Genomic DNA, 27,526 nt, shown 5'->3' with positions numbered 1-27,526 from the left:
TTATTCTTTTCACCAGTGTGTGACCAATACAATCCCAATTCAATTACTGCCCATTACGTACATATATTTACATTTTGCTTTCATGTAAGGTTGAATATTTCCTGGAGACTTTGATTGACATAAGATACAGTAGTATAGAAACCCATTGCAAAAATTAGGTCCGTTTTGATGTTATGGCCCCATATACCTGACTTTTAAAGATTGAATTACATTCTGTCTTCAATAATTTTGAATAACTATTTGCATAAGTACTGTACAGAATGCAGTTTTCAGTGAAGTTTTAAAAAAAAGCTTGCAATAACATAACATGCTTCACTCTCTTAATATTGAATGTCTGTATGAAATAATATTTTTAGCATTGCATTTTTTTGTTAGTAAAAATAACTTGATTACAGAATTACAACTACAATGTACATGTATACAAGTTAAATGATGAATCATGAATGTAGTTCTAATGATTTAGCATATAGCAATGATGTGTATGATATAGTGTTATAAACCTGGATGAAATATGAAATATACACGTAATGATAATAATGATAACAACAACAACAATGACAACAAGAACTACATTAGTACACTTGTAGTAGTAGTAATAGTAGTAGAAGTAGAAGTAGAAGAAGAAGAAGAAGTATGATAATTATCGTAATATATGCAACACTTGCTTAATACCATGTTTGTGTGTGTGTACCGGTATTTGAGTTTTGTCAGACGTGTATCAATCAGATATGATTATTTACATCTGGGACCGACCTTTAACGTCACCATCCGAAAGACGTGACCAGGGCTCGAACCTCTGCATAACTTCCCCACATAGCTTGGATTACAGGCGCACGCCACAACGTCATGTTTCAGCATTGCATACATGTTGATCAATTAGTTTTCATATTTTACAGTTGATAAATCTGTTAGTGTGTAAATTACTTGTAGGCTACCCAAAGAAACCGTTCCATTGAATATTAGCACATATGTGAGATTTTAAAGTATTGAAAAAACATGAAAAAGTAATATTACTTCAGAAGGTTTCCATGGTGAAGAAGAAGAGTGCAGTGGTTTCACTGTACACCATGTTTTCTTTCTTGGGCTATTGTTTTCTCTTGAAGACAACAAGAACACACTTGTCAACAAGTAGAGTTTGGGGTGGTCCTTTTCAGGACCAACAATTACCCACAAAATGAAAAAGTAAATTAATGATAAGATCGATTAGTTTAATCTAGATACACAAGGAAAGAAAATTTATGATAATCACGCATTCATGCACCACCATAAAGTAAAAAATCATATGGTATGAGTGCGTAGCGGTACTACTTTGGTTTGGTAGTACGCTGAGCTGAGTAATATGGAAAAAAATGCAGTATATTTCCTGTTATATGTCAGTGACACACAATGTACATTATAAGGCTTCAGTCACAACTCAGAGCAGAGACCGACCGATTAGTAGCCTGCTTTGGTGCTGCTGGAATTTAGGCATCGCTCAACTATTTTTGTAGTAGTCGAGCGGGCTGTGACTTATCGGTGGCCGAGCTGTACCCTGTCGATTACCCATTACTCAAGGCCAAATCTGGGTCGAATCGGGGAACTTTCTGTTTGGCGTCCAAGCAGTGATTGGCTGACGACCCATGTACTGATTTCCGGGCGGTCTCCCACCAGCCAATGGCATATTTTTAAGTAATCGCCCGGCCGATCTTGAATTCACCGCAAGATCATCGACCGATCTTTGAGCGCACGGCGACCAAAAGCCAATGAGTTCAATTTTTGACATAATCACATCGGCGCCCAGACAGCGACCACCCGGGCACCGAGCGTATTTAGGGCGGCGAGTGAAAATTAAGCAGGTGCCGTCAGAATTTAAACTCCATGCTAAATCTAAAGTGGCGACCGAACGATGCCAAAATCCAGTGGTGCCCGGACTGCCGCTGCTCGGTGCCGGGGTGAAATTGGCTAAAAACTCGCCGCCCGGTCGCCAAGCAGGCTAATTTTGGGGGTTGTGACCTTAGCCTTTATAATCAGAGATGTGCTAATCAGCACCAGCAGTTAAGACTCTTGGAGATAGAATTGTGCAGTGCTCATTACTGCACAGTTTTGTAGTGATTCTCTCCCAGTCCAGTGGATGAGAATTGATTCATAAAATGGATGAATGTAAATACATGTATCTTGTCACCCAGTACAGCTGAAAATAACAGTTACTTGCATATGGAAGGGTGTGAAAGGCGACGTGTTCCAAATTTCCACAAAACTAGGGGGTTTGGGTGTATTTTGGAACCCATCACCTTCCCATAGATGGACATGTGGTTCCTCCTACAGTGATCAGATCTTTGATTCTTGGATAACCCGGTAGAGCGGGGGTTTCGGATCCCGGTGACCCGGGTTCGATTCCCAAGTGGTGCGCTAGTGCCCTTTGGTAAGGCATTTATCCTCATTACCAGGTCCCTCGGAGAGGACCTTAAGCCGTTGGTCCCCTGGTTGCTTGCTCACAGGCATTCGTGCTTTCTTAGCAGTCAGGTAAAACAACCTCGGTATGATTGAATAGTTTGCCTATTGGCAGTTTGCAGTTCTCATGACCCTCCCCTTCTCTCTCTCTTGCTTTGTTTCCTACTTTATATTTCATTCATTCTTTGTCTCTGTCTCTATAGGTGGTTTCAAACCACCTCGATCACAAGAATCCCCGTCAAACTGCATGAACTTTTTCAGGCTAAAAAATATCGTTAATTATTCTTGCATTCACACCGCCCCGAAACATACCCTTTGGGTTAAGTTCCTGAAGTCACGAGCATGCGCAGTATGGTCTGCTAAGCAAGCAAAGCGCGAGATTCGAAATCACCAGCTTGGCAGCCACCCGCGGCAGCTGCGCTCAACTTCATGTACACGCTTGGCTAAAAGTTCTTGTAATTTGATTTCACACTGCCAAAATACCTGTGACCTTGGAAAAATGAAAAATCCCTGCAAAAGTTCTCATAATTTTGACAAATATTATGTAGCAGTTTTTTTTCTTTTGGGGAGATTACGTGTAGTTTGCTTTCACACTGCCAAAATACCTGGAACTGACGAACTTCAAGGAGGTCTGAAACCAAAAGTCTCTTTCCACCTCCTTCACTGTCACTTTGCTCTTCTCATTTCCGCTGGAAGGTTGGATGCAGTCTGGTCAGGAAGCTCATTAGCCAATATTTGCTCTTGCTTAATACGAATAATCATTGTTCATTATATCCCTTGACACATATGGGTATTCTTTATTTGAATGTCAGTAATGTTCTGATATAAAATGCTTGACCATTAGTTTCTTTCATATAATGATGCCATTCCACAAAAGCAAATAATGAGGCTGTATAACTTGTTCTCAGGTGCTAATTCATGTTTTTAATCATTTTGATTCCCAGCAGCTAGAGTTGAAATCTGACATGTAGATTAAATTCAAAACTTTTTTTATTGGCAAGTATTTGAAATACAAAAGCTGACCAATTTTTCAATTTATGCATGCAGCTTAGGCCTCAAAAGATTTTTTATGTTGCCCTCATAAGCCCAAAATTTGAAAGTTTACTCAGTTGGTTAATTTAATATATATATATACAGTATATATATCTTAGACTTAGCTGCTGTGCTGCACAAAGAAAAATCTTCCTTCATGTGGGCTGATTTGTTTATGCATTCAAAACTCATATTTGTAAACTTGTGCTGTTTCAAGCCATTGAAATATAAATATGAGTGAATTCTTTGCCCCATTCTGGCATGTTCAAACAAAAAAATAGCATTTCTATATTCAGGGCCTGCTACAAAAAAGTAACCATGTTTTTTGCAGTCACAGTCTGTGGGATGAGGTCATTTTTAAAGGCCTCATGATGAAACATCAATTTTGACCTATAATTGCATTGGATACTCTTTCTGTCTCAGTGTGTGAGCAGGATAAGATTACATGAATAAATGACTTCATAAGCACTTGAAGAACATTTTTTCCATATTTTCACTGGAAGTTTAATTGATATACTTACTTGTTTTAAATATTCCTGTAATTCATATAGTAATGAGGATGTTAATAGATAAACCATTTGTACCAAGAATTTGATCTTTCCACACTTGTAAAACAGATTTTAGACTAGGAGTAGTTTTTTAAACACTGTACAGTTTGAAGAACAGTTTAAATCTTCTGTTTTCTTCTAAAAATAAAGCTATTTGTAAGTTTCCAAAAAAACTGGATTAAATTTTTGGGGAAAATCATATACCAAAGAATATTTCAACTTTATAGTTGAAAGGAATCAGAATGACTGAGGATCCAATTTGGCAGCCAAGAAAAGGTCACCCATCGTGCGTAAAATCATGTAGTGTAAATTAAAGGAGAATGAAACCCTTGAAACCAACTGAATCCATATCAAAGAGAAAAATCAAAGAAACATATTGTTGAAAGTTTGAGGAAGATTGAATGAATAATAAGAAAGTTATGAGCATTTGAATATTGAGATCACTAATGCCATGTAGATCCTCCCATTGGCAATGTGACCAAGATCTGTGATGTCACACACGTACAACTCCCTCATTGCTTTAGTACTTATTTCACTTATATTCTCACTTTTATAGAATCTATCACAAGGTGAGGTGTTCTCTTTATGAGAGGACAAGTACAGAGGTTTCACAACATTATATCATTGATGAATCGTTTGTCATATGATTAGAAAGAGCAAAAAGAGATGTTTTAGGGTATATTTTCAGTGTCCAAAAGGGGAGAGTTGTTCATCTGTGATATCATAGATCTTGGTTGCGTTGCCAATGGGAGGATCTCCATAGCATTAGTGATCTCGACATTCAAATGCTCATAACTCTTCTATTGCTAGTCCTATTTTACTCAAACTTTTGTTGATCTTATTCTTTGATTTTTCTGCTTTCACAAAAGCTAACTTGCTCCAAGAGTTTCATTCTCCTTTAACTTATGAAATGTTTTCTGAAATGCCTTTGTTTTAGCATTAAAAAAAATAATACATTTCTGTTTCACATGGCGACTTTTAGGAATTCTGGTTCTGCTAAATGTCACAACTTCCTCATGTAGGTCTGCTCTTAAAAAATATATTTGAATATTTTTTGTTTCATTTATTTCAGATCATGTTGGTGTTTGCGAAAGAGGATGCTCAAAGCGATGGTTTCTGGTGGGCTGCGGACAAAGGAGGCTACAAGTGCAACATTGTGAGGAACCCAACGGATGCTTTAGAGTGCTTTCTTGAGAAGCAGCATGACGTCGTCATCATTGACAACAGAACCACCAAAGGATTCAATGCAGTGGCACTCTGCAGGTAAATTAGCTCTTTCTAGGAAAGAGAGAAGTCGGTAGTTATGTAGACAGGAGTCATGATGAACACTAGTGGGCACAAAATTTATGACATTACTGTTCAAAGTGATTGGTATTTTTTCTATAGTTGATGAGATTTTTTGTGATTTTATGTAGTATTCAGATGGACATATCTCGTTAATAGAGGATGTCACAAAGTCCTCAGAAATCAGAAAAAAATGAAATCATAAGTTGAACTAGAAGCTGAACTAGGGAAGCTTAAGCTCTGTTGATGTACAATGTATTAATATGTGAACATGTTACCATTATAATTTAAGAAGGTTTTTATAAATTTTCATTTTGAATGAATAACGGCCTTACTTCATATTATTAGGCGTCATCATTAAAGAGAACACATGGTTATAAAATGTTAGATTGCTTGTGATAGCTATTATCTCTCTCCTGGACCAAACAAGCTTCCCTTGTTTGCCGGTTTAACCTGCTCGGATAAGCACAGTTAATTCATTTTGCAAGACCACATTGCAAAAAAAATAAATCAACTTGGAATTCCTTGAAGAAAAAATATTCACACCATTTGCCTGCTTTCCCCTCCCACATCAGTATCAAACACCTTCATCTTACACCCCATTGCTTCCTCCATCACACCCTCTCACCCCTTTTAAACCTTCTCACATACAGAATTGTTATTTTGTGTGCAGATGCATGAAGATTGCCTAACAGATTTAGCAGAATGACATGGATGAAAATTGATTACCATGATCATCTACCTTTCTATTGTTTCTTAACAGCCTTGCTAGGCCTATATATCATAGAATGATACCCCTTTCATAAACCCATCCTCCAATTAGCCGCCTAAGAGTAATGCGGATAATTCAATAAAAATTGCGTTCACAAACTCCGAAAATAATCCGCACTATTTTTACGAGCGCCCGTCCTGAAAAAGGCGGATAATCGTCATGACAACTGCGATGCGGTTGTGTTGGAAAAGGGTGACCTTGTGACTGCACCATGGCAATTATCCGCATTATTCGAAAATGCGTTCATAATGTCAAAATCTGGTCCCGATGCCGCTATTATGCGGATAATTGCAGCATCAAAATAATGCGGATAACTCTGGTCCTCCTCCGATTTTACGACCAAATTATGCTGCTATTAGCCGCATAATTGGGTTTATGAAAGGGGTATAAATCACCATGTCTTCACTCCACGCATACCTAGGATGTATTATATTCTGTGTGCTGCAGTGCATAGTGGCAGTGGTAGTGATTGTGTGATTATCATACACTGCAGTGAACTCTGTGCGCATCAAGTTGCTACAGATTCCACGGTGGATCTAGATTTGATGCTGTTATAAATGGATGCATGAGTTACACAAAGGCTCAGTTCATTGTATTGAAGAATAAACAAAAGACTAGCAGCTACTGTATGTTCAAAACAGTGCTCATGCATAATGATAATGATAGCACGGTAGTTTTCGAGTCCTGGATAACATATAATATTTGTCTAAGTGCTGCACAGAAATATTAATTCTTGGATGAAGTTGTCGTAGAGTAAATAGGAACATATACAGTGTTCACTTCATGTGTAAGATATGTTACAGGCCTTGATGGTGAAGTCTATATAGTAAAATTGATTCAATTTTTTTTTCTTGTTCATGTGAATTAAGTTTTTATTCAAAATATTCAATTTTCAATTCAATTCAGTAATATTCATTTATAACCAATAAAGCACAAAAATATAATGCAAATGTTCTCAGGAATTGAGTAAAATAGAGCAAAATAGGATTACAACCATGATTTTTTATTTTTTTCTTGTGACTTTATATTTAGATTAGCTATCCATACTCCATAGGAGTATCCTATTTCTATTTGAACAGACAGCTGGTTCTTGCCTTAACATTTTACAGGCTGATGTAACTTCTGGCAGTAAATCTAGAAGTATTGATTTTTATACATCCTACAAATCTCATTTGAAAGCCTGCAGATGACATGGAAAGGTCATGCATGGCCCTGTCTGCAGTCCAAACACAAACCACAGAGTTATATTTCTTTTCTGTCTGGGAATTTCATTTTGAAACAACAGTTTCAGTACAAAAATGTTAGCATTTCATGATCATAAAGTTTGTTAATTGTTTTATGTCATTGATTGATTGATAAATTTGAATTTTTACTATTGGCAAATATGATATGTGGTTGGAGGAATGTTTCTTTGCTCCTATTTGTAATAACGAGAATTAGAGGAGAGAGGAAAAGGGGGATGTGATGTGATATAGGGATTGTGGTCAGCTCATGTGAACAAAATACATTAAAACAAATTCATGATCAAAGATTGATAACAGGAACAAGAAAGATTTAAAGAATATTAGGAGAAAGAAGGGGGCATGTAACAGCACGATGGGGGGGGGGGGGGGTGGGGGTAGACAGGTTAAGAAGTTTTCAGAGATGTAGGGTTGGTTCCATGATAGTTGCTCTGCACTGCAAAAACTCCGGTGTTGATTTAACACCAGCCCGGAATCTATATATGTCCACACCAGAGAAGTGTTAAACAACACCAGTTTCGATTTGGTCTAACACCAGAAAGGTGTTTATACAACACCAATTAGTATTAAAACAGCATCGGTTTGATTCCAAACTGGTGTTGTTTCAATACTTCTCTGGTGTGGACATATATAGATTCCCGGCTGGTGTTAAATCATCACCGGAGTTTTTGCAGTGTGGCGACAATTGCTCTGCTGTAAATTCCACACACTTTTTTTATGGAATTACCAAATTCAACCCTTGATTTAACACTATACCCTATCCTAAACCTAACATAAAACCCTATTGCAACTCTAACCCTAACCCTAGATATCTTAGATGAAATAAAGCCCGAGCAATTGTCGCTGTCCAGAGCAATTGTTGTGTCACCGTAGGGGGGTAGTATTAATCTTGGAATAGCTTATCCCTGGAAGTAAGGAAGCACCATCTGTAAACAACTTTAAATCAAAGCTCAAAACACATCTATTTTACAATCATTTTAGGAGTCCTACAAAGCGCAGTAGACGTTATGGAATAGTTTCTGCGCTCTATAAATTTATACAATATTATTATTATTTCATCAGTATTTTTGTCTGACAAATTGTCAGATGTGACACCTTTCCCTGAATTTGGTTGGCTGAGAACCACTGTTACTATGGTAACTGTCCGATAAGACCGAATATTTAGAAAATGAGAAAGAATTTTATGTTGATTGTAATCATTTCTTTATTTCATAGAAAAGCAGTACACAAATGAACAAAGTGAAACAATGAAAAAGTAACAAGCAAAACCAGGTCCATGAACCTATACTGGTTCAAGGCAGGTTGAAATGTACATAAAAAGTGAAATTACAAGACATTAAATATTGATTGCAAACGAAAAGCAATCATACAATAAAACTTGATAGGTAAATTTGCATCAACATTAAAAGAGAATTGGCTTTAAATATTGATGAGACACAAGGTAGAAATGAAAATTAATAGAGACATGGAAATACTGGTACTGAGAGGTGGAGAGAGAGCGATGGAAAAGGGGAAATAAGAGCACGAGTGTATAAAACTTGGGGGTAGCTGGAGGTCAAAATTGAACGGAAAATGAACGGAAAGGGCAGTCATCGATTCTTCTTCATTAGCAATGATTGCACTATTTATCAAAATCCACTTGCTCCTGTGTGGTAGAAGAGAGGAGTACATTCTGCATGCGTGCGGAGAGAACAGTGTGTCAAATTAGAACACCCAGCTCCCTTTTCTGTCTTGCAGATGGGTGCTTGTCGATAAACCTGACCTACATTCTGAATTTCATGGATTTAAATCAAATTTAGATCAATCCCTTATAGTGACCAGTTAAATTCTGGATCTAGAAAACTGGTTTAGAAAATTAGAATTCAAATCCTCTGTGATTTTCAAGTAAATCTATAGGATTCAAATCCAAATATAGAGTTTGATATGCCACAATAGCCACTCCCCACAGCCGAACTTGAATTATTTAAAATCCCTGTAATTCAAGATGGATTATATATTTGCGTGAGAGTGATCGTTATCCTAAAAGTACTTTAGCATCTGTAATTCACCTTGTAAGAAGATGTGTATGAGAGCCATGTCATCAGTGTATAAAAACACTTCAATTTTCTTATTCATTATAACAATTTCCTTTACCTTGTGTTATCAGTTGTGAGTATATTTTTCTTGCTTTCAAATTATGATTATGTTTTCGTCAGAATTTTTGTAAAATTTGTTTAGTCATTCATGATCAACTTTCTTTCAATGACCCTTGTTTAGCAGCCTATCATTCACCATCCAAGAACCTCATACAAATATGCATGTACAATCACCAAGAACCTGGCAGATTTGTTAATTCATGTGATATGGTAGCATCATTACAAATTGCTGTCCTGATCACATTTTAAATCTTTTGCTTGTTTTTTATTGACAGATGTAATAAAAGTTGAATAGTCACAGTGAATCTTATTCAAAGTTTACCTACCTAGCAAATTTATATGGAAGAAGAATAAGGTAATGGAATGTTTATAGTGCCAGTGTATAACAGATAACTTATCTACCCTTTGTTATGAACTATCTAAGTGAGATATGAAACTATTGGAGATACCCAGGTGTTTAAGTAAATAAATTAATAATTAAATAAATACACTTTAAATGAATGAATAAATGAATAAAAAATGAATAGATAAATAAGTAAATGAATAAATAAAATGATAAATAAATGAATAAATGAATAAAAAAATAAAAAATAAATAAATAAATGATATATGGTTGGATGGATGGATGGGTGTGTGGATGGATGGATGAGTAAGTAAATAAGTAAGTAAACAAACAAACAAATAAATAAATGAGTTAATAAATGAGTTAATAAATAAATAAAACTTGATCAGTATACAAGTATGATGTACACTGATAATACTTCTGACAGTATGTGGGCTAGAATCAAATAAACACATACATTATGACTAGAGTCATGTAAAACCAAGAGCATCGCACTCCTTTCAATATTTGATGATTTGTTTTTCATCTCTCTTTGTCTCCTATTCCAGGTCAATACGGGCTACAAAGCCCAGCGAACACACAATCATTGTTGCTGTTACCAAACAGAAGTAAGTATTACAAAACTGAATTGAGTGATATTCTATCATTGCTACCATTGCCTATGATGAATGTTAAAGACAATTTTGTTGTATTGGTGCAAGAATGCCCTTAGCAAAACATTTTTGTTGACACCCCATCGGTGCAGAAACGCCCTTAGCAATGCACTTATGCATGCTGCTATAGGGCGTTTTTGTGCACATGTGATGCGTGGAAGTGTTGTGTCGACAGGGCGTTGTTGCACTGACATGAGGAGTTTAAATGTCTTTATGGTCTTTTCCATGTCAACTATGTTACATTTCAATGATCACCCAGGCAAGATTCTAGAAAATGTCCACATTTTGTTGATGGTTTAACGAGGTGCTGCCATTGAATTAGCATATAACGTGCATTCTGAGATGCAGTCTAAATCGTGATCAGCCTACCATTAACGTGATGAATTCATATAGTTGGTCTTTAACAACCACTGTGCTACTCGGATTGCCGAACAGCAGTAATTATCATCAGGCCCCTATAGCACTAATGATTGCAATCAATTTATAAAATAATGAAAGAACAGGAACGATTGGTTGTAGGTTTGTATGTTGAACAAAATGTACCAAGAACAGTTATCTTGATTGGCTAAAGATTACCATTTTGAGATTGAGTGCAAACCTACATTTGTGTATTATTTGGCCCAAAATATATTTGTAGCACCATAAAAGTGATTTGAATACGTTTTCATATTGCATTATATGACTTATATAGCTGACAAATGAGTTGGGTGTTAGGATTGTTTTTTCATAAGGTTACATACATGTACCAGACTTTAATGTCTGAATATAAAATTTGATATATTCAGGTATCCTTATGTGTACATCGTGTTTTCACCAATAATAATCTACTATTCTGAATCAGTCATTGATGTTGGCAGTATGTTTGGGGGCATTCAGTGGGTATCTGACAGTCAAAGTATATGATATAGTCAAATTAATTTGCTCAGAATTATGAACTTGAAAGTGCTGGATGCCTGGAATTATCCCCTGGGTTGGAAAATATTACTAAAATTTACTATCAATATATTGTGTGCTGGCAAACCTGATTCTTACACTACCAGTCGAGCTGTAAAGTTCTTATTACGGTATAACATTGGTGTGTCGATTGCTGACTATCAAAGTATGATTTTTACAGAGTGAAATGATAGTGACAGGTAGGGAAAGTAAGTGACTGAGTGTTATGTATTTCTTTGGAATTGTCAATGCATTATTGATCAGTGCATTATCAGTCACATTCAGCGTTTATGCTCATCATTTTAGAATTGTAATTACTTCAACCGAGCATGATGGAAAAGTATGTCATCGCTTTCTCGCAAACACAAAAATCATAAAGTGTTTTGTATATAGGTTCTTATGAGGGGTAGGAGGAAATATGACGGTTTTGAGATGATGGGTCTTGATAGTGTAGTCTGTTTCAATTAAAATGTCAGTGAAAAAACATTGAGTGAGCATCTAATTAAATTGTCAATCTTTGCTGAGTGATTTGGAGTGAGGATCAATAAATAATGACAGGGCAGGTGCAGGAGACTATGGATCTTCACACGCAAGGCTCCCTTTCACATGTCAATTTTCACGGCTCGTTTCCAATATCGATGTTCGTTTGCATCATAGACGGAGATGACACGACGACTTGCAATATCACGCCTGGTGTCTCAATCCTGCTCTATGTCAAAATTATTGGATGAAAATTGAAGGGTTGATATTTACATGACTTATTTATGGGTACAAAAACATAATGTTTAGAGTCATGATGGTGGCATATTGTTCAGGCTTGTACTCATTTGAGTGATGTGCCTTCAAATATATATTTTAGGACGGATATCAAATTGTGATCTGAGAAATAATTCAGGCAAAATTATCTGTCCAGACCATTTCATTGTTTCTTACTGATAGGATGTGTTTGCCATGAACAGTCAGCAATTTCTTCTCCTTTCTTGTTTTTTTTCTCTACATTTTCTGATGTAATTACGTTACATTTTTATGTAATTTAACCTATGAATCAAAATGTAATCTGCTTTAATGCTCCGATCGACAGTTTTGGCAAGCATTTTATAAATATAAGGAATTAGTCATTAGATTTATGCATTCCATTTGAGTGTCTGCAAATTCTTCACAATGTGGGTCAGGACTGATGTGGGTATACTATTTTAATGATCACATTCTTAACTGTACAAAAGGATTTTTGTTAGAGATAAGCATAAGCTTACACCATATGCTGAAATAAAATTTTGAATTTATATGAGATAATGAGTAAAACTGGTCATAATGAGTTTGAACAATTTCTGAAAAGATAGAATGTTATTTTTAATTATAGAATTATTTTATAAATCCAGCAAATAATTACAACTTTGACATATCTTGCAATCTAAACATAAAAATGTTATTATCAAGAAGATTTTTGTCAGTTGCCTTTTTGGCCTCTGTTGAAGTAATTATTTTGCAAGGCATTCAAGATGAGAAAATATATTAATTGACATCCCCATATAGTTTTATTAACCCTTGATTTATCAAGTCCGTATAGGCTTCAGCGCAGGAGACATCCAGTCTTTGGAGGTAATGGGGTAACCCATTATATCACTCTTGAAATAGGTCTTTAATAATGTATTCAACCTTTTCCAAACATAAACAAATATATTACCCAAGATCTGCTACTTGCAAGGAGTCTGGTCATTATTACTCAATTCATATAGGCTGTTCTGTACTTGCCTTTAGAAATGAACAGTATTCACATCTAAGCTTCTGTCATCTGCAGAGAGAGAGGCTGTATTATCAGCGAGCGAAATTGATAATGATCATTTTATTAATAAATATTGGCCTTGGAGCCAATGCAGCTTCTCCCGCTCTCTGTCAAAGCACAGACTTGCTGTAGTACTGATAGATTTAAATCTTTATGAAGATTGTTCATGTAGCCAGTTTCTGTTATGAAGTTATTTTCTTTATCTCTGATCTTTTCTCCATGTTTATACTATAGTATTCTCCAACTTTATTTGTTTCCGTGTCTGCATTCATTATCTCCCATTCCATCTTTAAATATACTCCATCTTATCCATGTCAAACAACAAAGTTACCGGTACTTTGATTTATCCCCCTTTCAAATACTTTAAAAACAAAACAATTGATCATTGTCCATCTGCAATTTCAAAGTGCTTCTATGAAGAACTATCTTCTGTAATTTCTTGTCCAATTTCAATTTTGCTTGTGTCATTATAACACAAAGGAAATTGAAATTGGAAAAAAAAATGACAGACTTATAGGATAGATCAAGTTTTACAATTCTTCACATAATTGTAAAAAGAAAATATTTTTATTCTCAAGCTTGAAAAAAATCCAAATACATGTACATGTACTTCTCCTTTGTTTATTAACCAATTTTAACAAATTTTTAGTTCATATAGATATATGGTAGAGCTCTATGATGTGCACAAAAAAGCTATTAATGCTGGTTTATGGATAATTTATTGACAATTGAACAAACAAAATACTTGTACATATTTTCTTATGGTTTTATCAGCCACTTTTTATATTTTTTTGTATGATGGAGTTCCATGAGGTAAACTTTTTTTTTAATGCTGATTTATACAATATAATCACTCCAATATGCTGCTTCATTTTTGTCAACCCATTTCTTTTATTATTTCATATGCCAAAGCTGCCTGAGGTACAATTTAGTTTTAAATTACATCTACAGGCCAATGCCTCATATTCTTATTGAATCTGATTTATAATTGGCACTTCCTCATAGTACTGTATTAAACAAACAAAGATACACATTATTTATTCATCACAATGTCCGTTTGGTTGAAAGTAAACCAAGCATGAATTTTTGTGCCGGATGCCGGATGAGCGCTACATCATTGATGTGACAGTTCATGCTTTTAATCTCCGGTCTTTTACCCATCACACCTGTATCTTAACCTGTTTCTTCCCCTCCATTAAAATATCACCCTGCATCCCTCTACCCCCCCCCTTCTGTCTAATTTGGGGAGCGTTTTATGAAGGACTTGTCACATGTTTTATCCAGCAGTTACCATAGTAACAGATTTCCTGCTTGCCAATCCTATTTTGTCTCTTTCCATTTCATCTGATCTGTTTTTGTCTCGCCTGCGTAGCGGAGCGAGACATACTGTAGGTATCACAATTTCCGGTGTCGGCGTCGTCGTCGTCAATAATTGTGTTGTAAACCCAATAACTTTCTATAGCTTCGAGGTGGGATCACCAAATTCATACCAGAGGTCCATCTCCTGAAGGCACAGGTCAAATTTGAATATGATTCGAATTTGAATAAGGTCAAAGGTCAAAGGTCAATGAACTTTCCATGACTGGCACTGTGCTGTGTTGTACACATAATAACTTTCTATATCTTCGAGGTGGGATCACCAAATTCATACCAGAGGTCCATCTCCTGAAGGCACAAGTCAAGTTCTAATATGAGTCAAATTTGAATAAGGTCAAAGGTCAAAGGTCAATGAACTTTCCATGACTGGCACTGTGCTGTGTTGTACACATAATAACTTTCTTTATCTTCGAGGTGGGATCACCAAATTCATACCAGAGGTCCATCTACTGAAGGCACAGGTCAAGTTTGAATATGAGTCGAATTTTAATAAGGTCAAAGGTCAATGAACTTTCCATGACTGGCACTGTGCTGTGTTGTACACACAATAACTTTCTATAGCTTCGAGGTGAGATCGCCAAATTCATAACAGAGGTCCATCTCTTGAAGTTTCAGGTCAAGTTCAAATATGAGTCGAATTTGAATAAGGTCAAAGGTCAATGAACTTTCCATGACTGGCACTGTGCTGTGCTGTACATACAATAACTTTCTATATCTTTGAGTTAGGATTGCCAAATTCATACAAGAGGTCCATCTTTTGAAGGTGCAGGTCAAGTTCAAATGTGAGTTGAATTTGAATAAGGTCAAAGGTCAAAGGTCAATGAACTTTCCATGACTGGCACTGTGCTGTGTTGTACACATGATAACTTTCTATATCTTCGAGGTGGGATCACCAAATTCATAACAGAGGTCCATCTCTTGAAGGTTCAGGTCAAGTTCAAATATGAGTCGAATTTGAATGTGTTGTACACATAATAACTTTTTATATCTTCGAGGTAGGATTGCCAAATTCATACAAGAGGTCCATCTCTTGAAAGTGCAGGTCAAGTTCGAATGTGAGTTGAATTTGATTAAGGTCAAAGGTCAATGAACTTTCCATGACTGGCACTGTGCTGTGTTGTACACACAATAACTTTCTATAGCTTCGAGGTGGGATCGCCAAACTCGTAACAGAGGTCCATCTCTTCATGACTGCAATATGCAGGCGAGACAACGCTTGGCGTTTGCCTTGTTTATTTTAATTATTTTTATCCTTTGTCTTTTTTTGTCAGTCCATTAGACAAGGACGAGCCTTCCATTATGCCACTCATTAGCGCTGGATTCAACAGGAGATATGACGAGAATGCAAACACCGGAGCGTGTCTCAATGAACTCTTACAGATTGAGTTTGGCGAATTCAGGTCACAATTCAAACTCAAGTAAGTCTTAGAGTCATGATATATTTTTCTTTTGAATCACTTGCAGTCCTGTTTCTTTATTATCATTTATTTAGTGTTTGTCTCATTGTAAAGCCTGTTTATCTATGTATGAAATAACCTTTCCTGCAAAATATGCCCATTTTACGTCTTCATGAGAAAATTATCATTTATAAAAGTGTTATGGGTTTTGTATTATTGTTTATTATGAATTTAATAGTACCTTTTCGATATCAGTATACATGTACATTGGGGTTAATCCCTTTCATGGAAGATTCATTAATAATAATATTTGAAATGTATATAGTGTATAATAGTCAAAAGACTCTATATGCGCTTTACAAAATATATTAAACCACTAAATCATCCATTATACCTTATCTAAATTATCCAATAAACCTAAACTTAAACCTAAAATATTTCATTCTAATTAGAACAAATTAGATCAATACATAAAAGTAACATAATAAATAACTGGAAAACTTACAATATTTAACAATGCAGTATATTGAACATTATCATTTATCCAATGAATTCTACTTAGATCAGCTTTGCATCATATTAACAGGTTTTATTTTGGTGGATAAAAAGATTTAAGTTTGTCACTCTATTTGCCTCAAATTCAATTTCAATGAATTCATTAAGCCGGCATATACCAATGACTTAAGTCATTATTGGAAAGTACATGGTCGACATACATAATATAGTCCCATACTAATTGATCATTGTACAAAAAACACGCGCTAGATTTTCAGAAGTATATGAAACATTTATCTATGCCAGTGTTGATGTCATTGCTGCCATGGTTTCCTGTTGCTGGTACGTAATGTAAAGGAAATGGTTGGATTCTGCATCTGAAATGGACACACTTCTGTTTTTCTGTTAGAGAATTGGTCACCTTGAGTAACTAAGGGTAAATTTCCACATGGTCTACACCTCTTTTGTCTATTTTCCATTTGGTCTCATCATGCATGTTCTAAACCTACTTCATCTACAATCAGTTTGTTTACTTAATATTTGGTCTAATTGCCATTTTACCCATGTACCATTTTGTTTAATTTCCTGGATGCTATGCCCATTTCGTGGAATATCCTCTCGGTCTTACATCGAGCAGCTATGTATTAAAAATTACTTATGAACCAAATTTTCATTTGAAAAAGGCAAAATAATATACTGCATACAGTGGAAATTGAATTATGCTAGGGACAGAGACAGTAATTGGGAATAGAGTTGTACATGCATATATGTTTGTGGCAAGAAACCCATTTGTAAACAAGCTTGGTATCTTTCTGCTTGCCCCAAAAGATAAAGAATCAAGCACCAAAAATATCTTGTAGGGTTTTTTACCAATGTTTTAGTGCATTCAACCCACACTCCACCCAGAATATACAAAATCAAAATAAATAAAAAAAGACAATTAGAACATTGAAATAAACAAGAAAAATAAATAGCAATCATCAATGAACAAATAAAAACAAGAAGATATAGAATAAATACAAAAACTAATGATTAAAAATGGTTTTGAATACCCGGTAGATGGGTTGTGAAATGAACCATTGTACCACAAATATTCTTCAATCAGATTGAATACCTAAAGTACTTTCACACTCACTTCTACTAGAAAAAGAAAAGTAGAGTAAGAAAAAAAAGAAGAAATTTCCAATGAATTTGATTATTTGTGTGATATTGTGAACTGAATTATTGGGGTAGAAGAAAGCAGGTCACGTATTATGTTTACATCTTTATTTTTTACCCTAGACTATTTGAGCCATGCATAATCAGCTTACATTATTCCACTGATTGAATTCTTAGAATTGGCACATTCATCAAGTGTGCTCCAGTGGTTCTTCAAACTTAATTGTGTATACTTGAATACAGGTTATACAGATTATGAGACGTATAAGTGGAGATTTGTTTTGAGCTTATTATTTTGTTTTCTCTTGAAACAAATTAGTCAATTTAGTGACTAGATTGGGAGGGTCAACTTGTTGCAATTGTTCATTGATTTGACTCTCTTTTGACAAGTCATTTCTGAATTCTGACTAAAAGGAAACAGGGCATACATGTACATGTAGAATTTGTGGATAGGTAACTGCTGAAGCAGGTTTGCTTGTACCAAATACATGGAAACCCAATCTTCAACTCAGGTTATACTGAACACAAAAGTCATGATGGAGATCCATTGATCAATAACTGTTAGTCCTATTAAATCATATCAATCAATACTGAGATAGGTAAATGTTCCACATTTGATTGATTCCTTAATTATTATCTTTCATTTTATCTCTTTATGCTAGGGCCACAAACTCGTTGTTTGCTGCACTGGAGAACAGCTCAGATGCCATCCAGATCACGAGTGAGAACAGAACAGTGCAGTATGTCAACCCCGCTTATGAGAGGATCTCGGGCTATACCAACGATGAGGTCATAGGTCACGAAATGGAAGACATGCCGAGATGCGACAAGAATAAAGTAGAACTCATTGATGGCATCTATTCACAACTCAAGAAGGGGAAGGTGAGACCAACAAATGTTTATTAGTAAAATACTTGAAATAGTTGAAATGATATAGGGCTCTTCCAGAGGATACAGAGTGCAACTACTATTCCCTTGGCTTTAAATCTAGCTACCCCTTTATCAGCAACGCTCAGATCATTCAAGCAATTATTAATTTCCGGTATCCATTCGCCTCACCTGGGTTGAGTACAGCATAATGTTCATAATTTCATTGTTGGAAGAAAATATGCCATGGCTAGAATTCAAACCCACGACTTTCTGTTTGAAGGATGAGAGTCAGAACCACTAGGCCATGATTGATGTGCCTATCACTTGATAATGAAAGCCTCTGTTTATTGCTAAGATATTTCATCAGAGACATCTGACAGTGCTTTTTCCCTACTACTCTCCATTGTATCGAACTGAGCACAGTATACAATACTTTTAAAACTTATCAGGCTCTTTTGCAACAGATACGGGTAATACTTTGAACATTATTTGGGGATCTCCCTCAAGCTTGTTCACTAGGGCACAGGTATTTTGTTTAATTGTTGACTGGGAAATTGTACCAGATAATCTATTTAGTTCACCTTGCTAGCTGAGGCTGAATTCATGAAAATTCATTGTGATAACTAGATTGTGGTGAAGATGGGTTGTTAAGTGGGCATGGTGCTTCACAAACAATGGAATTGTTTACTGTCTTCAGTAAACAATTCAATTGTTGGTGTTCAAGCAAGATTTAGAATGATCCTTTTTCTGATTTCAAGTCTCATTTTCAGAGAGATGTTGCTTGAATGTGCGATAAAGGCTAAAAGCGTATTTTGATTACTTAAAGTTTTGAAATAATTCTTTTAATTCATTCATTTAATATTTAAACTTCTGATAAGGGTGTTTTATTTGATCAATTTTATAATCATAGCATTGCAATGAGATTATTGAAATGTACACAACTTTAGGCTACTATAAGTTATGTGGAGTTTTATCCATCGTTTCAAAGTGCTCCGCAGATAATCACACGATGAAAAGCACCCGGCAGTTATAGTTCATTATTCATTATAAACCCATTAGGGATATTGATTGTAGTTCCAAAAAGTGGGTTCGTGACATGCATGATCAGTAATCACCTCATGGCCTGATCACTTGTCAAACAATCGGCTTTTGAGATGTGCATTACCACCTGTAACTGTTAATAGTAGTACCCTTGTTGTATCTGGTTGCTGTGGTTACAGAATGACCTCACTACCAGACAGTGTACACGTAGATCAAATCGTGCCATGAAACCAATTCAATATCATCTCTGAAAGCTGACTGCTTTTGATAATGGAAATGTCATTTTCTATGTTGTTGGCATGATTATGTATCCAATATTTACATTATTTATCCTTGAGAATTAAATTCAGTTTAATGAACATAATAAGGGATGGATTATAGTGACAGTAGAAGGGTTCTTTTTATTTTTTCATTTGATTATTTTGATACAAGATGTGATAGTTTCTGTCGGTTTGACATCAGTCTATATTAAACTATTACCCACATCACAAAGAAGACTTTATCAGTTTTAGTGATATAATTTGATTATTTTGATACAAGGTGTGATAGTTTCTGTCAGTTTGACATCAGCAGTAGATATTAAACTATTACCCACATCACAAAGAAGACTTTATCAGTTTTTAGTGATTATATCTTAACCTTTATTGAATTTTACTTTATGTTTTTTGTGGACATGGATTTGATAGTTTTGATTAATAATCCAATAATCATTAGATTATGATATTTGTAGTAATAAGGAAGTAGGAATATCTCTATTAAATATGGATTGTTCCTTTTCCCCTATATGCATGGTTTATTACTTAGTAATACCTTCTTCACAAGCAGTGATTTTTTAAAGGGTCAAATTTAACTAAAGTACATCGGTATTTTAATATTTCGTCGAAATCTGATTATATTTCAAGATCAAGCTTTATGCAAAATTAGACAAAATAGAAAAGAAGAAGAAGTGGAAAATGAAACTGCATTTCTTACAGAGATTTCATTTACAAACTATTTTATGGAAAATGAAGATTTGAAATTTGAGTAATGTCATGAAAACATTTGGTGATTTTGGTAAACATTTATCTTTTCTCTTTTTTTTATGCAGTCATGGGAAGGAATGTTGTATTCTAAAAAGAGAAATGGAGAAAGTATTCCACAAATTGTGTACATTGCACCAGTAATTGGCTATGGAGGGTGAGTATTTCTTAAATATTTTTTTAAGTTGAGCTTGATATGTACATGTAGCTCTTACGAACACTTAATTTTATGTAATAATTCAGAAGAATCTGCAACGTGCTACAATCCTCCCTTATGTAGAAAATATAGCTACTTATTATGGAGGACATAAAAGAAATAATTTGGAAAATGCCATTTGGAAAAGAAGATATTAAATGGCAAATAGTTTATAATGAAAAAATTGCCTTCATCCAATTTGTATTTCTTTCTTTCAAATCATTGCTAACGATGGAACAGTGAATAAAAACATCTTGGGACATGGTAATCCTTGATTATTTACTGATTTTGATCAAAACATTTCTAATCTTCCCATGATTAATATGTATACGTATCCAATAACAGGCAAAAGTAGTTTTACAATTACAAGATGACAGTATTCACATTATACCATGAACCATTTATAAACCTGGATGGAGAGTGACACAATTGAATTATATCTTGCAAGGATACCCTTTTGTTCATTGAATTTGTTATTGAATGCTTCAAACTAATTACTCCATAATGCTTTCTGAAGTACGGCACAGACATACTAGAGTACACCTGTACATGTCTCAATGTTATTCTTTGTAGTGGTTTCCAATGTGTGCATGTATTTGTGGAGAAACAAGTGTGTTCATATTAAGCCACATAATTACAATAAAATGAAAGAACTACTGGTTTGTTGTGGTTTGCATGACATAAAGAATAAGAGAATAAAGAAATACATGGCATGCAAGATATGAAATGGATGGTTTATTTAAAGGGGGGAAATTCTACATCTTTGACATCTATGTGAGAGCTTGGCACTCTGTTTTAGTGTTTAACATTACTTCAGAGGATAATTTTTTGTCAATATTGAGGTTGTAGGTGAGCTATTATTCAGGGCTTGACATTAGCAGTGGCCCGGTGGCCCAGGGCAACCAAAAATGAGAGTCGGGCCACAAAATTCTGTCAAAGCCTGCAATTGGTGGCCCAGTTGGGCAATCAAAGTTTTGATAAATTGTAATGTTTTCTATTGTTTTAGGGCCACCAAGAATATGAAATTGATGATTTTGGTGGACCGATCGGGCCACCAAGAAAAAAAGTTAGTGGGAGCTCTGTATTATTATTTCATGATACAGTACTTCATAATACAGTATTAATTTTTTTAAAAGGTCATCCATATTTTCCTTTAATATGGACGTATTCCAACTGCAATAAAATAAAACAAAACAAAAACAAATGAATGTTTTTAACAATAAAAATCAACCCTTTTATTTTTATCAATCTGTTCTCAAGAAAGTGATACCCCTCTCCTTATGTAGAAAATAATATTTTTCCTGCTTTCTCTAAGATTTCAGTACGACTCAGTTCAACCATGCAATCTCAATATCTCCAATATTACTACAACATCATCACCAAATCTCAACTTTATCTTTAAGCAGAAACGTTAGTTGAGTGTGTTTAATTCACACTCACATGAATAGGCAGTGAGTTACTTAAAGAACCAATGGGTGTTAATAATTGGCATGATAGGAAAAGGCTTGAAAGAGCAATTTCCGTGCACAATATTACACGGTGGTTTAATGAAATAATATGATTCCTCAGAACCACAGGTAAATTGAGAATATGCATGTAGAGTGATCATAGAATGTGAGATGTTCATTAATTTGAGAAAGTAATAATGTGGTGTGAGTGTCTGTATTGATTGTGGTCTTGTAAACATTTTGTAATTACTGGACCACTCTGGATGTAATTTTGTTGAAGTTGTGTTCGCTGACAAAAATTTGAACAAAGTACGCCAGTGATTACATGTTTTTCCACTGATTTGGTTGAAGGTTATTGAAACTTAATCAGCTCCATTTCTTTTTTCTCTCTCTTTATCTTTTCAAACTTGCAGGAAAGTACGGCACCATGTTTTTAATAAGCGCTTTCCGGCACAACCCACGAATGGTCCCGCAGTCTTCAGTCAAGAGTTGCAACACAACGTTGATAAAATGGGTCAAGATTTCGCCAATGGTATGGCAGAAGTAATCACAAATTTTTATAGCTGTGAAACTTTGTTATTATATTAAAAAGCTTAAATGAATTATCTGAATCAAAAAATGAATTACTGTTAACAAAGAATAATGTAAGTGGTGGATATTTTGGCCATTTTCAAGTGGCATGGTTGAAAACCATGTTCAAATTATTTAATTGATTTTGCGTATGAATAAAGCTACAGTAACTTAATCGCATACAATTTTTCACCTGAAGAGTATGGCAATAAATTATAACGTGAATCCTGACTTTGAAAAAAATGTAGTTCCTTTATCTAATTTTCAGATACGAAAATTATTCTCTAAATCTTGGTGAGATGTGTGATAATTTTAATCATGATATATCATTGACTTTTAGAAAGATGGTGTATGGTGAATCTCAAAAATTCCAGTTCTTATTAAATAAAAAGAATACAGTACTCTGTAGAATGAAAAGTGATTCCTGTAAATATCAATTTTGGGTTTCTTAGGCTCAGAATTGTATAGTTTGCCCGTCCCTCTCTCTCTATCTCTCTCTCTCTCTTCTTCATTCCTCATTAAAACTATCTCCTCAACTTTCTTGCATATTTTGACTGTAGGTCACCAAGGACTTAATAGAAGACAATCTGTTGCTAGGATACATTCCATGACAATAGAAGCTCCTATCACAAAGGTAGGGTGGATGTCCAGCCGATTGGGCATGATTACTTGCTCCAGTGATGATAATTAGGAAAGCAATTAGCGATGATTATGAGACATCAAAATGGAAAGTGCATTGATGGGTTGAAGTGGTTATGGGTAGTAATGGATGGAGAGTAAAGAGTGTAAATTACATTGGATTTTGAGGGCTTGGAAGAATGCATTCGCTATGGTGGTGTGATGGTGATGATGTTGATGATGATGATGATGATGGTAGAGGTAGTGGTTGGGATGATGATGGTGATTGTGATGATGATGATGATGGTGGGAGTGATATGTTGATGATGATAACGCTAATGATGAGAATGATGATGGTGGTGGACATGATGAGTAGCATAGGAATAGAAAAATGATGAAGAGCAAGGTGAAAAGGAGAGGTTGATGATAGAGAGGAACAAAGATGATGATGAGGGCATGATCAGTGATGATCTGATGATGAATATGATTTGGTGAAAGAAGTGGCCCTTGTCTTCCTATGAGTATGGACATTCATGCGCGCAATGTCCCTTTTGGAGACAAAGAGGAGTACACTTGAAGGTCAAGTAAATATAGTACATTTTGAGGTGTTGTGGTCTAGTAGTCATGACTCTCGTCTTTCAATCTGAGGGACGTGGGTTTGATTCCCAGCCATGGTGTGTATTCCTTCAGCAAGAAATTTATCCACATTGTGCCGCACTCAACCCTTGTGAGGTGAATGGGTACCCAGTAGGAAGAAATGATTCCTTGAATGCTTCGGTGCCTATATGGCAGCACAGAAAAAGCCAGGGGTAATAATAGCAATGCTTGTATCCTCAGGCACAAATATTTTTATTATTATCATTAAATTTGATTTTAAAAAATTGTGCATTTGTTTTTATGGCAAGTCCTTATAAAACGGGTCTCTGATGTTTATTTCTTAAAGAATCTTGATACACACTTCACCTGGTATTTTCACGAAGCCTGTATTTTTCCACTCTTCACCAAGTACAATCTTCATGCTTGAACTACTTATTCAGGTTATCAACATCATCAACACAGCCCAAGAGAACAGTCCTAGCACTGTTGTTCAGGCCTTAGACCGGGTCCTGGACATCTTAAGGTCCTCAGAACTCTACAACCCAGCTCAGGTCAGGGAAGATGATCAGATTACAACAGACCTCGTCGGAGGACTCATGGCTGTAAGTAATAAGAAATCTTTATTTTCAATGATCAGGATCCTGGAGAATTTTTTATTGGAAGCATTGCATTTATGTCCTGGAGCTTACGATTCTTGTAATCATGAAACTAGTAAAGATATGTTTGGAACCATGCAGCATGAATTTAAACTGCAATGTACTATTTTTTTTCAATTCAATAACGGCGACAACCCTCTAACTTGATAATAACTGGTTCATGCAATGGTCTAAATGAAACTCAAACAATTGATGATATGGTAATCCTCCCACATTCTAAGATGAAGAAGAAACTTGGTGTAAGCCCAAAAATGTCTTGACAACAAGAATTCATGATCACACGTAATGCCACAGCCATACCAAAGAAACTGACTCCAGACAGACCGAATCTATTTCTAAGGACATACCATCGGTCCATTTGGAGTGTATGCTACAGCAAATAAAGACGGATGGAGACAAAAATCAATGCTTTGACAATTTCATTGGCATCCATGCTGTTGCTGTGCTTTAAGATCAAGGATCCTCTTTTGGCTTGTTTTACAAAATTAATTTTACAATTTTTTTTTATAGGTAGTTAAGATGTTGTGTAATGTCATGCTCTATATTAAAAAGAAAATGTGTCCATGAGGCATACAAAGTGTATGAGCTATAAGTATCAATTTGTATAATAACTCTACCAGAACTTGAGATTTTTAATTTCTAGTTTTCTTTAGAGTATAGAATGCTGATCATAAAATTTTTTGTGCCATTTATATATATTTGAAAAGTATGAAGGAAAATTGACACTATTTTATGAATTCATGGCAACACGTACATCACATTTTATATTCTTTTTGTGTATTGCAAATTTGTTGTTTGAAATCTCAAGTCAGGTGAACACGTGGATCCATACCTAACACAGTTTATTTATACAACTGCACTAAATATATCTGCAGTGCATTAAAAGATTTTGAATTGAATGTAATTTGTATATATCAGCATTGTTTCAAAAAGTTGATACAATAATACATGGAATGGATTCTCACATAGATACATGTAAATCCCGATCAATTGGAAACTTTAGTCAGTTGAAATAGATAACAATTATTATTAACCTTATAGCTTCCTACATGTATTGCATTTTTAGCTAAAAATTGACTCTGTTGAATATAGAATGACCTTTTATGAAATCCCTTTTTATATGACTTCACTTCAGTGCAATCAGTCTTTAAATAGTATGCAGTGAAGTCTTTGCATAATAATTGTAAGGGAGCTTCTTACCTTTATATGTCAATATAAAAAAGGGGTAAAAATACCTTTTCTGTTTCAGGAAATCCTAAATTCTGTTTCACTTACAAGCCAAGGATAACAACACATTAAACCATGGACCTTAAAAAGGGAGTTGCCAAGATAGGCCAATTGCTCTTTGTTACTCCCTCACATCCCATTCATTACTTTATGGTTTTTTCTAGTTATTTGTTGTTTAAATTGTACAACTGTCATTGTTGTTTTTACTCTATTAGATTAATTCATTATGTATTGTACCCTGTTTTTTAAGAGATGTGGAATAAATGAATTTGAAAATCTATGATTCAACTCAACGATATTTGGGTAACCTTAATAATAGTATTATATGTATCCAGGTATGGCACTAGAATACCACAATACTTTTAAATGGAATTACCCAAATGACCTGGGCCAAGTGCAGTGAAATAGTTGATTTTGGGGGAAATCATTTAATTTCACAATGAAAATTCTTAGTGGATTCCAGAATTGACTGAACACTGCATTTTCATTTTCTGTGTATCACCGCAAAGCATCCTTAGGCTCATTCAGTGAAATTCATTGAGTTTGTTTACCTTACATTTAATACAAAATTGATATTTCAAGTGTAAATTGCACAGTGCTTCAGATATAATGATTTCCCCATCTCTCTTAAATGTTTACCTTTACCAGAAATATGTTTGCTTTGATTCTGGCTCTACGATATGCAGATTATTTCCATGTGATCTGTACATGTTGTAGATACCGGTATATAATGATTATCACAATAAGTATTCTTATTCTTTTTCAAATGTTCATTTCACATGAAGAAAATTATATTATAACATATTGTGTAATTTCAGCATTACACCTGGTTCAAATTTTTCATCATGAGAGATCATATATTTAAAACATCCCTCTTTTGTAAAAAAACAGATTTATGTGAAATAAGTGCCCGATCTATGTGTTTTTATTGATATTCTGGGGGAAAATAATGTGATTTGTGTTAATTTTGTTATTTTGAAGTTCATTAGTTCCACTGCTTATGCTTCTACCTCACCTCAATTTTTAATTCATCCAACCCCACCCCACCCCAACCCCAAACAATCACTTGAACCCCATCATGCACTGCCTCACTTGGATCCTTTCGTCATCATCCACCACCATGGCAACACAGGGTCGCAATGCCAGCATGACCTCACTCAAAGAGGTAGATTAACAAAGTGTGCTCAAAGCTTTACCCATTTTGCATGCTAACTTTTTCTGCAGTAGACAGAGTTTGATAGATCAGTTGTTTTGCTTGGGTTTTGTGATTGTGTAGAGATACAAGTAACCTCGCTTTTAGTATGAATATTGCGTTCCTTCTTTCATTTTAAAAAAGCATGGGACCAACCTGTCTAACACTAATTTGTCTCTTTTATTAAAAACTTAACAAAGCAATAATGAAATATAAACCTGGATGAATAAAATGTAATAAATAAATAATTTGAAATAAAATGTAATAAATAATTTGAAATAAAAAGTAAATAAAAAATATTTAAATTAATGTTTGTTTCCCCTGCATAGCAGAGCGAAACTATAGACCCCGCTTTATCAACAGCGGCAGCATCAACATCAAATCTTAACCTAAGGTTAAGTTTTTGAAATGTCATTATAACTTCAAAAGTATATGGACCTAGTTCATGAGACTTGGACGTAATTGTTATCTCAAGTATTAGAGAGAACATCCTACCTGAGTTTGAGGTCAC

General features: G+C 35.0%; 1 protein-coding gene across 5 annotated transcripts in view; it reads left to right on the top strand.

The window, feature by feature from the left end:
- The window catches only part of LOC129261622 (high affinity cAMP-specific and IBMX-insensitive 3',5'-cyclic phosphodiesterase 8B-like), a 42,234-nt gene that overhangs the window by 1,229 nt on the left and 13,479 nt on the right, over nucleotides 1–27,526 (top strand). For 3 of the 5 annotated variants that reach the window (XM_064100100.1, XM_064100099.1, XM_064100103.1), the window contains exons 2-10: nucleotides 5,083–5,273; nucleotides 10,334–10,393; nucleotides 15,803–15,949; nucleotides 18,244–18,463; nucleotides 20,580–20,668; nucleotides 22,569–22,687; nucleotides 23,286–23,359; nucleotides 24,381–24,542; nucleotides 26,956–26,988. In XM_064100100.1, coding sequence (XP_063956170.1) covers nucleotides 5,083–5,273; nucleotides 10,334–10,393; nucleotides 15,803–15,949; nucleotides 18,244–18,463; nucleotides 20,580–20,668; nucleotides 22,569–22,687; nucleotides 23,286–23,359; nucleotides 24,381–24,542; nucleotides 26,956–26,988 — 1,095 coding nt within the window. The remainder of the gene's footprint in view (nucleotides 1–5,082; nucleotides 5,274–10,333; nucleotides 10,394–15,802; nucleotides 15,950–18,243; nucleotides 18,464–20,579; nucleotides 20,669–22,568; nucleotides 22,688–23,285; nucleotides 23,360–24,380; nucleotides 24,543–26,955; nucleotides 26,989–27,526) is intronic. The other 2 variants (XM_064100102.1, XM_064100101.1) reach the window with 1 other exon arrangement.

This window comes from Lytechinus pictus, chromosome 5 (genome assembly GCF_037042905.1).
Source record: "Lytechinus pictus isolate F3 Inbred chromosome 5, Lp3.0, whole genome shotgun sequence".
Lineage (NCBI taxonomy): Eukaryota > Metazoa > Echinodermata > Echinoidea > Temnopleuroida > Toxopneustidae > Lytechinus > Lytechinus pictus.
Note: the sequence above shows the minus strand (reverse complement) of the source record. Positions and strands in the feature narration are given on the sequence as shown.